The 15,632-nt window shown below is 38.3% G+C and overlaps 1 protein-coding gene across 4 annotated transcripts in view; it reads right to left on the bottom strand.

Annotated features, from left to right (window-relative positions):
- Nucleotides 1-15,632, bottom strand: part of INVS (inversin) — a 152,043-nt gene that overhangs the window by 37,839 nt on the left and 98,572 nt on the right. For all 4 annotated transcript variants that reach the window (XM_059925181.1, XM_059925183.1, XM_059925182.1 and 1 more), the window contains 2 exons: nt 12,623-12,729; nt 4,265-4,477 (listed from right to left, as the gene is read on the bottom strand). In XM_059925181.1, coding sequence (XP_059781164.1) covers nt 4,265-4,477; nt 12,623-12,729 — 320 coding nt within the window. The remainder of the gene's footprint in view (nt 1-4,264; nt 4,478-12,622; nt 12,730-15,632) is intronic.

Below are 15,632 nucleotides of genomic sequence, written 5' to 3'. Positions count from 1 at the left end.
TAATATTTGGTCTTTGACTTCCTCTCGAGGGAATGAGAAAATGTCACGCATTTTAGGACCTTTGATTTACAGACTGTTAGAGCTGGGAGGAACCTCAGATATCATTTAGTGCGATTTAAAAAAAAATTCTTTCTATGATTCACGAACCCTCTTACAGAATGTAATAAAAATCCAAAGATCCTCTCCCCCCCCACCAAATGCACATATGCTCATGACACACAAAATACTGCCTACAGTTTCAGGGCACTCATGGAGCCCCAAAGCTTGTCCTGGACTAAGAAATCTTTTCATTTGACTGACGAGAAGCTGAGGCTCAGGGAAGTGGGAAGGTATGGAGTAGAACCATGGAAGTGGTTCCCCATGGATCAGACCACTGGATGAGCAGAAGACTCAGACCTATGGGTCAACCCTGAAGAAACGCACTGACAAACTGAGCATGTCTGGGGAGCTGGCTGCAAGCGGATCTGCTACAAAGTGAGAAGGAGAGCTGGGGTATGAGTGCGAGGATCATGAGCACCTTCTTTAATTATCTGGAAGTTGGTTTATAGAAAAGGATTTAGACTTTTTCTCTTTTGCTTCAAGGGGCAGCTCAAGATCAAAAGGGAGAAAAGAACTTCTGCCAGACAGAACTGCCCACTAATGAAATGTGCTGCTTGAGAGGCACATACCTTGTCACTTGACTTTTTGAGGACACAGCACAACTTCCCATGCGAGGGACTTTGGCATTACAAGAGTTTGAAGTGGGTGACCCAAACTGGACTTGATTATGTAACTCTAAGAGTCATACTCAGTCTCATACACTAGCCAGAAGGAAGCTCAGGTCTCCCGAGAGCGTGGTGGTAAGTGAGGAAGTGGCGAAAGTTCAGGATGGCTGAGGCCTCAAGTGTGAGGGGTGGCAGGGTGGGACTAATGGAGAGAGAAATGAGACTTGGAGATATAAGCGGAAGTCAAATGTTGAAGGGTCTGATGTAGTATCACGGATGGTATTCAAGAATGATGGCCTCCATAGAGCAGTGGGACAGAAGAACCAAAGCAAAGGACATTTCAGAAAGAGGAATTAGCAGAATCAGCGGCAGCAGCACTAGTAGGGAAATCAGGAGGCCAGGGGAGACAGGTTGTGGTGATGAGTTGTAGGTTTCACACAGTGAGCCTGAAGTGACAGTGACAACAGGACATGCACATGGAAATGTCCAATGATCTGACATACTGGCAAGTAACAAGTGGAAATGCCCGGTAGGCAACGGATGATTTGGGATTAGAGTTCCAGGAGCTCAAGATGTGAGAGAGATGAAAGGGTTATCTACAGAGATGAAGTAATTTAAGTTTTCAGAGTAGATATTTTTCAATGAAAAAAGTACAGCATGAATAGAAGTCTAAGGAGTTAGCCTGCAGTGCTGACCTCAGTGTGGAAATGGTATAATTAAGAAGATGTGAGAAGGGAGAGTTCAGGGACTTAGAGGAGATCTGAGATTAGAGAGTGAAATAAAAACCCGGGAAAAAGGAAGCTTCAAGGAATAAGAGTGATCAACATAAACACAGTCTTATTTTCATGTGCCTTCAACTCTGTGCTTTGGCAGGTAAACTACAGTAACGTGCATTTTGGCAACCTCATAGGAGGTGCAGTATGGGTTGTAAAGTGCTTTTAAATGGATTATAGGTATTTCCTAAATAGTATTTTCTAAAAAAAAATGACTTAGAAAATATGACTAAAACTTCTCTCTCTCCCAATTTCTCTACCAGTAAAATAGTAATCCCGTTAAGTTCAATCAGTTTCTTCGACATCCTTACTTTAAGGAAGGTGATTTCTGCCATCGTAACGTGAGAAATAGGGAAAGGTACGTTGAGGCAACATGATGTGCCTGGGCCAATGAGGCAGCAGCAGCAAAGACTGAATTTAACATTCTGATTTCTGTTTCTTAAAACCAAATCTAAAACCAAAATTAAACACTGACTCAGATTTTCAGAAATAACTTTTGAGAAATAAAATTAATACAACTTAAATCAGTTACTTCTCCATTTAAATATTTCTCTTGGAGATCTATGCTACAATATCTGTAGGAGGTGATGGTTAGGAAGTGTAAGAAACTTGTTCACTCCCAATAATGAGGACCAATAAAGGAAAGACTGTGACTGAGAAAAAGTACAGGAAATTTTCAGTTTCGGTAATTTCAATGATTATCACAGTAAGTACAGCTACCATTTAAAAGTGTTTTTAAAAATCAATTTCAGAAACTAAGAATTAAGAACGAAGAGGGCCTATCTTTCACAACACTGAAACTAATCAGGATAACAACTAAAAGGGTAGAAGGTGGGGGTTAGACTAGAAAGATGTCTCCTAAATCTCCTTGTCGGTTCAAACCCTCTGGGCTTGGAGTTACAAAAGGCCATGTTAGGGAAAAAATACTGCAAACCACTACTCTTTTTAAGCATGGCATTATGTGAAACCCCTTCCTCCGTATAGCTCTCCTGATAAATGTATTTTCAGTTCCCAGCGTACACTGACTTGGAACTCTTGGCCCCAGGCATACAGCCTCTGGGCACTATCACTGGCAAAGGAGAGGAAGAGGAGGCTTAGGTCACTAACAATGAAGACAGGGGTTTCCACTGAGCTGGAGGGTGCCTAAAATCAGCTAGTCTAATTTGTCATGTTTTACAGATAGAGAAACTGAGGCCCAGAGAGAGAAATACTGTGTTCAGTTCATCTTAAGTAAATATCAGATGCTGGATTTGAACCCAGGTCTCCTTTTCACTCAACCACAATCCTTCTATTCCACTGGAAAGGGAGTTTGGTGGGGAGGAGAACTCTGGGGCCCCTCTCTCCAGTAACAAAATAGAATGTGTTTGGATCAATATACTCTCTTTTGGGAACATACAAAGTCAGCCATGGTAGCTTTGTAGAGTCCCACCTCATATTCAGGTAGATATGACTTCAAAGTCGGAAAGTGGATTCTCACATATTAAACTTGAGTTTATAGAAACATCGGTAGTCGGAAATACAATATTCCTTCCCTTGCAGAGAATGTTTACTTGCAACTCAGGATAATTTGTCACATGTATTGCCCACTTACAGTTGTCACTCACATGCAGAGAACTTTTATGAGAAGGCTGCAGAAGAGGCACGTAGAGGCTTTAGGTTAATACTGGATTCTTTGGTAAAAGTGAAAAAAGCCTTGTTATGAGAAGAGTGCAAAATAATACTTCCCAAGATATCAACTATTTCAGTAGCTTCAGAGTCGCAGAAAATGATGTGTTTCTGTCAATCTTGTCTTGAAGATTGACAAGATGGTTAGCATTCCAGCTCATAGTGGTATTCAACTTCTTATTAACATAGTTTATCTTGCCTTTTGTTATTATTTTTAACTGTTATTTATTACACTTATGCTTCCTCCTTGTGGGCAAGATATGGTAGGATTCAAGAATTGGAAGGACTCAAGATTTGGAAACATTCAGGAAGTTATCCCTCAAGAATCTGCCTGTCATCTGTATCTTTCTCATCAGAGGTTTCGGTATTACACCTGCTAACGCAATACTCTCTTGCTATTTAAAATACCCAAAACAAGTATCAAAGAAAAGGAAAACCAAGGCATAATCTCGAATCAATTACTTATGGTAAAATAATCACAATGTATAATAGGCAAAAATGACTATTTTGCATATTATATATCATTATCCAAAAAAGTATGAGGTCCTCGAAGCAAGTACTATTTTTTCCTTAGGCTCAAGCCAAGAGTTTTGTATGTGTAGTAAGAATTCAATCAATATTCCTTGAATAAATTACATTACTTAGTACAGATGTGTTAAGGAATAGGTGGGGGAAAGCAAATTATTTATGCAAGTTGGTTGCTTCAATCAAATCAAAACTAGACTTAGTCTAGCGAAAGTAGGCTAGATATTGGCATGAGCTTCTTTTGGAAAGGTAGGAAAGGTGAGAGGACCAGTTATCCCTTCGTAGCTTACTGCAGGTAGCACCCCCATCCCCCAACTCCTTGCCATGGGTGGGTGTGACGGTGATTGGTTCCAGAGTTAGAAGGTCAGGGACTAACCTAGAGGAACAGCCACCAAGTAGAGATTAGGCCGTTATCCTTCCTGTTAGCCTCAGTCCTCTGAAGGGCTGGTGAGCAGAAGGGGGAATGTGACATGGGTACAAGGATCACAGGGATTTCAGATTCCCTCCTGATTCTCTCTCTTGGCCACTCCCACCACCGTGCCCCATTCCACGCTGACTCTGAGTTGTGAGAACACAGTCCCTAGATCTCATACTTACTTGGCAGCAGCATCTTTTCTCAACTGTTCATGCTTCATGAGGAGATTTTTCCGGTCTCGGAAAGCTTTTCTGACCTTGTACCCTTTGTAGACAGCCTGGATTTTGAAGGCGGCGATGTCCTGTATGGCTGCGATGGACAGGGCGCCGTGCTCCAACATGAACTGGATCACTTCATGGCGCTCACCAAGCAAAGCGTAATCGAGGGGCGTGTACCTGAAGCAGGGAGATTTTTTTTTAAGTGTCAGAATGTAGTTCAGGGCACAGTTAAACTGGCAATATTACGCAGCAGAAGGAAAACTCATTCTAAGATGTGGAAATGTTCCTCAGGCAAAGCTATCTTCTGTACTCCAGGACTGTTCCTTTCTTCTCTGATGCACACAAAACAAGGGTGAAGCTGGGGTCAGGTGCTTTGTGCTGTTGACCATGTCTATTCCTCAGTTTTGCTAACTTGCTCACAAATCAGAACACATGATCACTTTTCTTCTTCCCCATGTTCCAAGTAATTCCTTGCTCCTATCTGGAAAAAGCACTGCAAATAATATTCTGTGAGATTCATAAGTTAGAGCCTGTGATTACTGATAGTTAATGCTTATGAAATGAAAAATATACCTCCAAATGGAGAGATTTAGTCTATGATAAAGATGGCCCTTTAAATCACCACAGTAAGGATGGATTATTAAATAGAGTTGGGACAACTGGGCAACCGTCTGGAAAAAAAAAGATTCTTACATCACATTTCACTCCAAAATGGATGAAGCAAAGATCTAAATATTAAAAAGAAAAAAAGAAATCATGAAAGTACTAGAAGAAATCATGGAAGATTTTTTAAAATATTGGAGTGAAAAGTTTTTTCCAAAAAAAGATACAAAAATTTAGAAACCTTAAGATTGATAAATCCAACTACATAAAAATAACAAATATTTATAAGGCAAAAACACCAATAACAAAGATAAAAGATAGTTCTTCAAACAGGAAATACTAGTGGCTCCTAACATATAAAAATATGTTCAACCTCACTCATTTAAGAGAAATACAATTTAAGACTAATATGAGTGAGCACTTTAACCTAATGATCAGCTTAGCAAAGATCAGAAAGTTTAATAACACACTCTGCTGGCGAGGGTGGAGGGAGACAGGCTCTCCAAACGCTACCTTAATCTTTAGGGAGACACTTTGGCATGATATACAGGAATTATTCATGATATGCCCTTGACACAGCCATTTCACTTACAGGCATTTATCCTACAGATCTGCTCTCCTGTGTGAAATGCTGTATGTATGAGGATATTCATAGAAGCACAGAAACAACCTCAATTCCATCAACAGAGGATTGGCTAAATAAAGTACAGGCCATCCATGTAATAAAGTTACCTGCATAATGCGGCCATTATTGTGGTATATGCATATATAAGGAACAATTTCCAGGATGACTTGTTCAATGAAGGGAAAGAGAAAAAAATAAGAAACAGAGCACTATTATGGTGTGCTCCACTGATATAAAAAGAACACATCCCTGTGTGCTTATCTATGTAAAATATATCTCTAGAAGTTTCCCAAGAAACTGGTGACAGTGATGTCTCTGGGGAGGAAGCTAGTTGTCTCAGAGACGGGGGTAAGTGGGACACTTAGTTTTACTAAATGCCCTTAAATTTTGTACAGTGTGCATACCTTTTTGATAAATATATTATTTAGAAAAGATGGGTATTAGTGTCATATAGTTACGTATTTGAATCTCAACTGACTACTTTCTAGATGTGTGATTTTAGGCAGATTCCTTTAAAAAATATATCTTCTCTTGGGACTTCTCTGGTGGTGCAGTGGTTAAGAATCTGCCTGTCAACACAGGGGACATGGATTCGAGCCCTGGTCCAGGAAGATCCCACATGCTGCGGAGCAACTAAGCCCATGCGCCACAACTACTGAGCCTGCGCTCTAGAGCCCGCGAGCCACAACTACTGAGCCCACGTGCCACAACTACTGAAGCCCGCGCACCTATAGCCTGTGCTTCGCAACAAGAGAAGCCACTGCAATGAGAAGCCCGCTTACTGCAACAAAGAGTAGCCCCGATCGCTGCAACTAGAGAAAGCCCACGTGCAGCAATGAAGACCCAATGCAGCAAAAAAAGAAAAAAAAAAAAATCTTCTCTACTTTTGGAAATATAAAACAAATTGGATAAATACACAGAAGAAAGTAAGTCATCTATACTCCCACACTCAGAATTAACCACTGTTAATATCTTTGCAAGTATGCTTTCCTTTTTTAAAGAAAAATGATTACTTTGTAAAAATGACACATAGTTTAAGAATTCAAACAATGCAGAAAGTACAAAAATTTGAAGTAAACACCCCAAATTCTACCATCCAACAATGGTAATGATGGTTGTCACTTCCTAACTAACTTACTTGGTGTTTCTAAGCCACGCTTTTCCTAATCACAGACTTGGCATGAAGAGAGAATGAAATAACCAATGTGAGGAAGACAGCAGTGTGCCTGGCAAGAAGGAAGCAGTTCATAAAAGTCAGCTGTGATTGTTGATATTACAGGACATACACTGCAGCACAGCTGGTGATAGCACAGTCACTTATCACTAATATTATTTGCATAGGACTGAAACTAGTACTTATGACTACTGAAAAACCACCCGATCGGATCCCTCTGGGTGACTGTTGCTGAGTTAGTGGGTCAGAGGTGTTGGGAGGAAATAATCAGTTGATTGGTGAGGTGGAAAAATGACGATTATATGGATGCATGATTAGACACAGAAAATCTCCAATTATTATAGAAAAGAAACTTGCTCTTCAAAACTCACCTAACAGTCACAGTAAGATATAAAAGGAAGAGGTTTTCAGTAAAAGCAAAGGGTGATTTGATCACTTTAGTAAGGAAACTATAAATTCAGAAGGAAGTCCTAAATGCTAAAATTAAGGAATCTCCATTTTAGGACAGCTTGATCTGCCACTACTGTTCAGAAACCAGAAGGCCATAAAGTAGAGGTGCCTATATAAACTTTAAAACATTATTTATATGTAAATAGCATTTTGTAAATTCAGAAGAACTTTTACAAATTTCACTATATAGTCTATCAATAAAATGCCTTTCAGGGGCTTCCCTGGTGGCGCGGTGGATAAGAATTGACCTGCCGATGCAGAGGACACAGGTTCGATCCCTGGTCTGGGAAGATCCCACATGCCACGGAGCAACTAAGCCTGTGCACCACAACTAGTGAGCCTGTGCGCCACAACTACTGAAGCCCGCATGCCTAGAGCCCGTGCTCCACAACAAGACAAGCCACCACAATGAGAAGCCTGCTCACCGTAATGAAGAGTAGCCCCCGCTCACTGCAACTAGAGAAAGCCCGTGTGCGGCAACAAAGACCCAACACAGCCAAAAAAAAAAAAAAAAAAAAAATGCCTTTCATGACTGTACTTTCCCCAATAGAAAAAAATCATCAGAGTCATAGAACCACACAAGAGTAGAACTGAATTGAATTTCAGAGGTTTAGTTTAACACCTTCATTTCATAAATGAATAAACAGATTCAGAAAGATTAAGCAACTTACTGAAGGTTAAGTTACTAGTTACCTGCAAAATCTAGATGACTAAAATCACGTGACCCCCTGTTCAGTAATCCTTCCATAATTCATCTATCAATTATTGAATATATATGTCTCCTATAGAATGAAACTGCTTCTAAATCAACATGCAAATAACATATGTATTTTTAGTAAGCTTGATCATTTTTTCTATAATTACTAATATATAGTGTCTTTCACATAGTATACAAACAGTATTATCAAAATACAGCTTATGAAAATGAGGCCCAAATTATGCATTTACTTACAAATATGACAAAAAGAAATGACATGGGCATAATATACCCTAAAGAATGCTGAACTGGAAGTCAGCAGACCTGTGTGACCCTGGGCATTCTCTTCACTTCTCTGAGCTTCTATTTCCTCATCTGTAAAAGGTGAAAGGAAGGGGAGAAGAAGAACTAGATCTCTCAGGCTGCTTGTGGATGGAAAGTTGCATTTCAAATATGTTAAATATTTTTATTACAAAAAAATTATATTTTTATTATGAGAAAATTCAAGCACAAACAAAAGAGAATAGCATAATAATGCTTTATATTCTCATTACCCAAATTTAATAATTAGCAAAACTTTTGCCATATTTGCTTCATCTATCCCCTTCCTTTTTATTTTTGCTCAAGTATTTTAAAGCAAATTCCAGGGAAATTCCCTGGCGGACATGGTGCTTTCACTGCCAGATCCTGCAAGCCGAGCAGCGTGGCAAATAAATAAATAAATAAGCAAACAAACAAATAAATAAAGCAAATCCCAGAGCTCCTATCATTTAATCTCTCTGCATTTTAGATTCATCTATAAACAATGTGAACATAACCACAATGTCATTGTATTAACAAAATTAACAGGAATTCCTTAGTAAGATCTAATGCCCACTCTAAATACATGTTCTGATTTTCTCAAAAATGTCTTTTTTTTTTTTTTTTAACAATTGGTTTATTCAAATTACAACTCTCAGTCAATTTTTGATTCAGGGAGATACAATCCAAATATCTAGTAAGGTTTAAGATTGACATCTATGCCTAGTGTTTAAGCAACTGACCATATTGTGATTATTACGATTGAATTTTTCTTCATCCCAGACTCAATTTAGAAACATTCTAGTGCTGTGAATACTCCCGTCTATGTTAGAGTATGGCTGTCAGATAGTTATTGACTGAAAATCAGCAGTAGTTGGCAAAAATTATGTCTATACAGTGCACATCAAGTGGTTTGTGTCAATGCATGTGAAGTAAAAATTAGCACTACATTGATGGTAACCAGTCAAGAAACAATGTAGATAAAGACAAGAGACAAGATTCAACTGGACTTGCCATGTGGGAATGGTCTGATGGAATGAGTAGAATGCCTAAACTGGAATGTCAATAAACATAAAAGGCAGTGCCAAGTCCCGACATTTGTACATCAAGGTGCATGGCTGATGAAACATTAAAGGAGACTGGGATATTGCCACTGTCTCTTTTTATCTGTAGACTGGCAAGTACACTTAGGAGGATCTTTCCTTTGGTCTTTTGGTCTGTAATTAACATGTTTACTCCAGCAGGCAGTAAGCACCTTAATTCACATGTCTATTTAGGTCTGAAATTCAAGGGTTAGCATATAAATGGAAATTGAATTACAAAATATTACTTTTTTTTATTGTTTCCTAAAAAATAGCAGTCAGGCAGTGAACACTGTTATAGAATACATCCTTATCTTTCCCTTTTGTTTTTTCAGGATTTCAAAGGGAGAAACCTTCAGCACCCTCACATATCTGTTTTAATGTCAAAACCTCAGCCTTGAGGATTTCACTTGGCTTTCCAGTTTCCTTAAATGTCCAAATGCCTAAATCTTCAAGTCTTTTTTTGTTTTGCAATTGTCATTTGACTATAATAGAGACAGTGAGTTCTTTATATAATTGTTACCAAGTCCAAGCTTGCTCTGCTTGCCACACGGCAGGCCAATGAATCGGAGACAAGGTGTTGAGGCAAGGAATACTTTATTTGGAAAGCCGGCAGACCGAGAAGATGGCAGACTAGTGTCTCTGCAAAACCATCTTATCTGGGTCTGGATGCCAGTTTCTTTTACAGAATCAGAGAGGAAGAGGCAGTGAGGAAGTAAAATAAAAGGGCAACCAGTCTTGCAAAACATCTCCTGGAATGGCCAGCCTCGGTGAGGGCATGTGTTGGTTTCTTTTTTCTTGCAGCCATTCATAGGTGGGCAGCGTTCCCTGAGGCAGGCCATTATGTATGATTATAGTAACAAAAGGAACAAAAAGCAAAGGTTAAAGTCAAAGAAACAGATCCAATGTGGAGTCCGATTTAGCTCTTCCCTGTTACAGATCACTCCCAAAGTAAGGCATACTAATCTGCTTTATCTAAGTCTGCACATGGTCTAAGAATTCCACATAAGTTTCTAAGGCTGGTATGAAGCAGGGTGATGTTACTAGGAGCCTGAAAACACCGATCTGACAACTCAACAGTTATTTACTGAGCATCTACTTCATGAAAGGCACTGTGAGCAATACAGAGATGACCATGATCTTCAGTAGTTCTCCATTAATAGGGAAGACAGATTACATAAAATCATAATATAATGTGAAATGTGCCAAATGCTGTAAAGATTCACAGTGTAGGGAGAACACAGTTTGGGACACATGAATGTGGGACAGAACAATCTTCTTGGACGAGACTGCATTTGAACAGGGGAATGACATGATTAACAATTATATTAGCGATATGATTTAGAAAGGCTACTTTGGAAGGTGACGAATTGAAGGAGGGAAAGATCAAAAGAAGGAAAACAAGTAAGGCACTGCGATAATCCCAGAAAGAGTCAAAGAGGGCAAGATCTAGACAATGGTGCTGGTAATGAAGTGGAGAGGACAGTGTGAACCAAGGAGGGGTGCTGAGTCTGAAATAGAGATTGAGAACTCACCAGCACCCAAGTGAGTGTGGAAGCCTCGGTGGTTGGTCAGGTCGCCAAAGGAGATAGGCTGAGAGAAGAGATCCAGTCCTTGAAGACTGTTTATATTTAAAAAGTAAAAAATGGAACAGAAGCCAAAGAAATGGAGAAGGCTCATGATTAGAAGAGAATTGGGGGACTTCCCTGGTCGTGCAATGGTTAAGAATCCACCTGCCAATGCAGGGGACACAGGTTCAAGCCCTGGTCCGGGAAGATCCCACATGCTGTGGAGCAACTAAGCCCGTGTGCCACAAGTACTGAGCCTGCGCTCTAGAGCCCACGAGCCACAACTACTGAGCCCGTGTGCCACAACTACTGAAGCCCCTGTGCTCTGGGGCCCACGTGCCACAACTACTGAAGCCCGCGTGCCTAGAGCCTGTGCTCTGCAACAAGAGAAGCCACCGCAATGAGAAGCCCGCACACCGCAACGAAGAGTAGCCCCCACTTGCCACAACTAGAGAAAAGCCCACGCACAGCAACGAAGACCCAAAGCAGCCAAAAATAATAATAATAATAATAATAATAATAAAAGAAGAGAACTGGAGAAATTCCTGGGTGTTCCAGTGATTAGGACTCTGTGCTTCTACTGCAGGGTTTGATCCCTGGTCGGGGATCCCGCAAACTGTGAGGCACGGCCAAAATAAATAAATAAATAAAATAAAAGAAGAAAATATACTGTCACAGAAGCTTAGAGAAGATATAGGCTCAATAAGGTAAAGAAGAGGAGGCAATAGAAAGGAGATAAAGAAAGGCCAGTGAGGGTGGGCAGAGAAGACATCATGAAGACATCATGTGATTTATCAACTAGGAATTTGTCAGTGACCATTCAGACACAGATTTCAGTCTAAATGTGATGATGAAGAAATGGAGGCAGTGAAGACAGTGTGAGAGAAGGCAAAGAAGACAAACTTCAGAAGAAAGAGAACTGGAAAATAACAGATGGAGGTATAACTAATGGGGAAAGGTTCTGAAAGAAGTGGGAAAGATGAAGTCCCCATGTTTCCTCCGAGACAACACAGGCCTAGAGAAAGCCTCTTTCCTACAGAGTTTCCCATCTCCTGATAGAAAGAGCTGGTGGTGACCAAGAGTGCGGGGATGGTGTCACTGCAGGGCCATTTTAGTGACAGCACCCATGAACAATGAAAACTAAAGCACAGACCTGGGCTGGGGGCACTCAGGTATGGAAATCTGATTACCATCTTATTTGTTACCTACAAATTACTAGAATCTTCCTAGATCCAAGACCATCAAGAATCTCTCTTGCTTAGACTTCACACTATGTCTAGTCCCTTTTATTGGGCTTGGGTTCTTGGACAACAACTCCAGCCTAAATCTGTGGATCTCATATTATTCAAGAAATCTGTATTTAAATTAAAATCCCAAACTTTCATCTCAGTTTCTCCTTATTTTTTCATGCTGCATGGTGGCACCTCTGTCCACTAACTGATAATATCCTCTTCATCAAGAGAAACTTCTTGAATATATAACACATTCCACTGGCCTAACCGAATTCCTAGTCCTGGTCAGTCAGGACTCCCCTGACTTGATGCTACTAGCCAAAAGCCAGAAGCCCTAATTTCTTCATCTGGAAAATGTGAGCTTGCCCTAGGTAATATCTAAAGTTCTGAATAGCTTTAAAATCCCATGATTCTAAATCAACACTGCATGGAACTTTTGTTCTTTTCTTCTGGTTCAGGATTTCTTAGTGTAGTGTTTCCTTATGAATATACTTATTATTTCTGAATCAATATCTAAACTTGAGATTTTTTAAAATATGGCAGAAAGGATGTGAGATGAACAACAATATATTCCTTTTATCAATGGCTTACCTCTCTTCATTGTTTTCCATCTGATTAGGGAAAGCAGCAAAGTCCAGTAGTAATTTAATGGCATCAAGGTATCCATTGTTACAGGACCAGTGCAAAGCTGTCCTTCCCTACAAGCATAAAGAAAAATCAAGTACATCTGGTGTCGGTATTTTTGGACACATATATTATGCTGACTCAAATATATAAACACTTCTCTCAAATTGCTTAATTACAAAAAGAGAAAATATTAAGTATACAGTGAAGAAAATGGACTGTATCTTAATGAAATGATCAAAATTAATACTATGTTAATAGGCATCACATGTCTCCAGAAGTGATACCCTGAGAAGAATTCAATATCACTTATGCAATATTCCAACCCAAAACGTAAAACTTGACTCTAATTATGATGAATCATTAGGCAAACTCAAATTGAGTGAAATTCTATAAAATAAATGGCCTGTATTCTTATAACATTTCAATGTCATGAAAGATAAAAAAGGCTTGAAGCATTGTTAGAGATAAAAAGGAATACTTCATAGTGTTAAAGGAGTCAAAGAGGAAGGTATCACAATCCTAAATCTATATGCACGTAACAGCACAGCTTCTAAATATACAGGATTAAAATTGACAAAATTGAAAGGGGAGATAGTCATATCCATAATCACAGTGGGAGATTTAAACCCATCTTTACAATAGTTGATAGAACAAATAGATAAAAAAGCAGTAAAGATATAGAAGGCATGAACAATACAATGTAAAATTTGAACTAAGTGATATGTATATAAAACATTGCATCGAACAATGACAAAATTAGTACCCTTTTCAAGTGTACATAGAACATTTATCAAAATCAACGATGTGTGGGGACATAAAGAAAGCCTCAAAAGCTTTTGAAAGATTAAAATAGTTTAGAGTATGTTATTTAACTACAGTAAAATTTAAGCTACAAATCAGTGTGGTAGGTAGAATAAGGAACTCCCTTGCAAAGATGTCTACATCCTAATCTCTGGAATCTGTAACTATGTCATATTAAATGGAAAGGGGGAATTAAGGTTGTAGATGGAATTAAGGTTACTAATCAGCTCACTCTGAGTTGTGGAGATTATCCTGGATTATCCAGGTGGGCCCAATATAACCACAAGGGTCCTTATAAGTAAGTGACAGAGAGAGGCAGAAGGTGAATGTCAGAGTGATGTAGCGTGAGCGAGACTCAGCCAGTCACTGCTAGCTGTGAGGAATGCAGCCATAAGCCACAGAATGTGGGCAGCATCTAGAAGTTGGAAAAGTCAAGGAAGCAGATTCTCTCCTAGACCCTCCAAAGAGAATGAAGTCCTGCCAACACCTTGGTTTTTAGGACATTTTGGACTTCTGACTTCCAGAACAGTAAGATAATAAATTTGTGTTGTTCTAAGACACTAAAAGTTTCTGGTAATTTGTTATAGCAGCAATAGGAAACCAATATAATCAATAACAAAAAGATAATGAGAAAATGCCCAACTGCCTGGAAATTAAACAATACACTTCTAAATAATCTATGGGTCAAATAATAAATCAAAATGGAAATCAGAGAGTGTTTGAGTTGAATGATAGTGATCGTACAATTTATCCAAATTTGTAAGATGCAGCTAAAGCATGCTTAGAATAAGAAACATGCTTAAATACATATATTGAAAAAAAATATTGAAAAAAATCAATGATTTAAACTTTCATCAAAAGAATCTTTTAAAAAATATTAAATCAAATCTGATGGAAGTAGATGGCAGGAAGTAATAAAGATAAGAGTAAATACCAATGAAATAGTGAAAAACATAAAATATAGAGAATAAAAAAAGACTGGAGTCCTTTGAAGAGACGAATAAGTAAGACTGAAATTTTTTAAAGAAAGGAAAAGAGAAAACATGTATTACCAATGTATGGAATGAATAAGAGGAAATCATTACAGGTCTTACAGACATAAAATAGAAAAGAGAATGTTATGATGAACTCTATGTGAATACATTTGACATTTTTAATAAAATGGATAAATTTCTCAAAAAAATGCAACTTACCAAAGCTGAACGGAAAATGATTAGAAAATCTGAATTGTCTTTTAATTATTAATGAAGCTGAATCAGTTATTAACAACCTTTGCACAAAGAAAACCCCTAGACCAGATGACTTCAGCAGGGAATTCTTCCAAACATTTAAGGAAGAATTTAACACAATCTTACACAAATTCTTTAGGAGAATAAGAAAAGTGGGACTACTCCCTAACTCTTTTTATAAGGTCAATGTAACCTTGCTACCAAAACCTGACAATACAAGAAAGGAAAATTATAGGTCAATCTCTCTCATGAACATAAATGCAAAAATCTTATAATATTAGCAAACAAAAATCCATCAATACATATATTTCAAAAATATATCATAAGTAGGACAATGTAATCAATGTAATGCACCACATTAATAGCAAAGAGTAGAAAAAATAACATAATCATGTTGATAGATGCAGATACAGTATCTGATGAAAATTAAACAGCTAGTTGTGATTTAGAAGAACCCTTAGCAACCAAAAATATAAGAGAACCTATAGCAAACATCATATTCAATGGTGAAATATTTAAAGCTTTCCCCTGAGAAGCCAGAATGACTTAAGGATGTCAGCTATCACCAGTTCTATTCAACATTGCATTGGCGGTCCTAGCTAGTTCAATAAGGCAAGACAAAGAAATGAAAGCCATAAGAATTGGAAAGAAAGAAATAAAAATGTTATTGTTCACAGATAGCATGATTGTTTATTTGGATAGTCCAAAACAATACACATGAAAACTAACAGAAGTGGGAAGTAGCTTACATAAGTAATATAAGTAATATACTACTTATGTATGAACTTGTAAAAAAAATGTAAAAGGTACAACAAAGTATAAAAGATGCATTTCTAATAACATTGGTATAGGGACCATATTTTACACATTTTTCATTATGTTACTTTCACATGTAGTAACAATCTTGATAAATACTTATTCAATGAATTAATAGGGAATATATT

Source organism: Balaenoptera ricei, chromosome 6, assembly GCF_028023285.1.
Source record: "Balaenoptera ricei isolate mBalRic1 chromosome 6, mBalRic1.hap2, whole genome shotgun sequence".
NCBI classification, from domain to species: Eukaryota; Metazoa; Chordata; class Mammalia; order Artiodactyla; family Balaenopteridae; genus Balaenoptera; species Balaenoptera ricei.
This window is presented reverse-complemented; position numbering and strand designations above follow the sequence as displayed.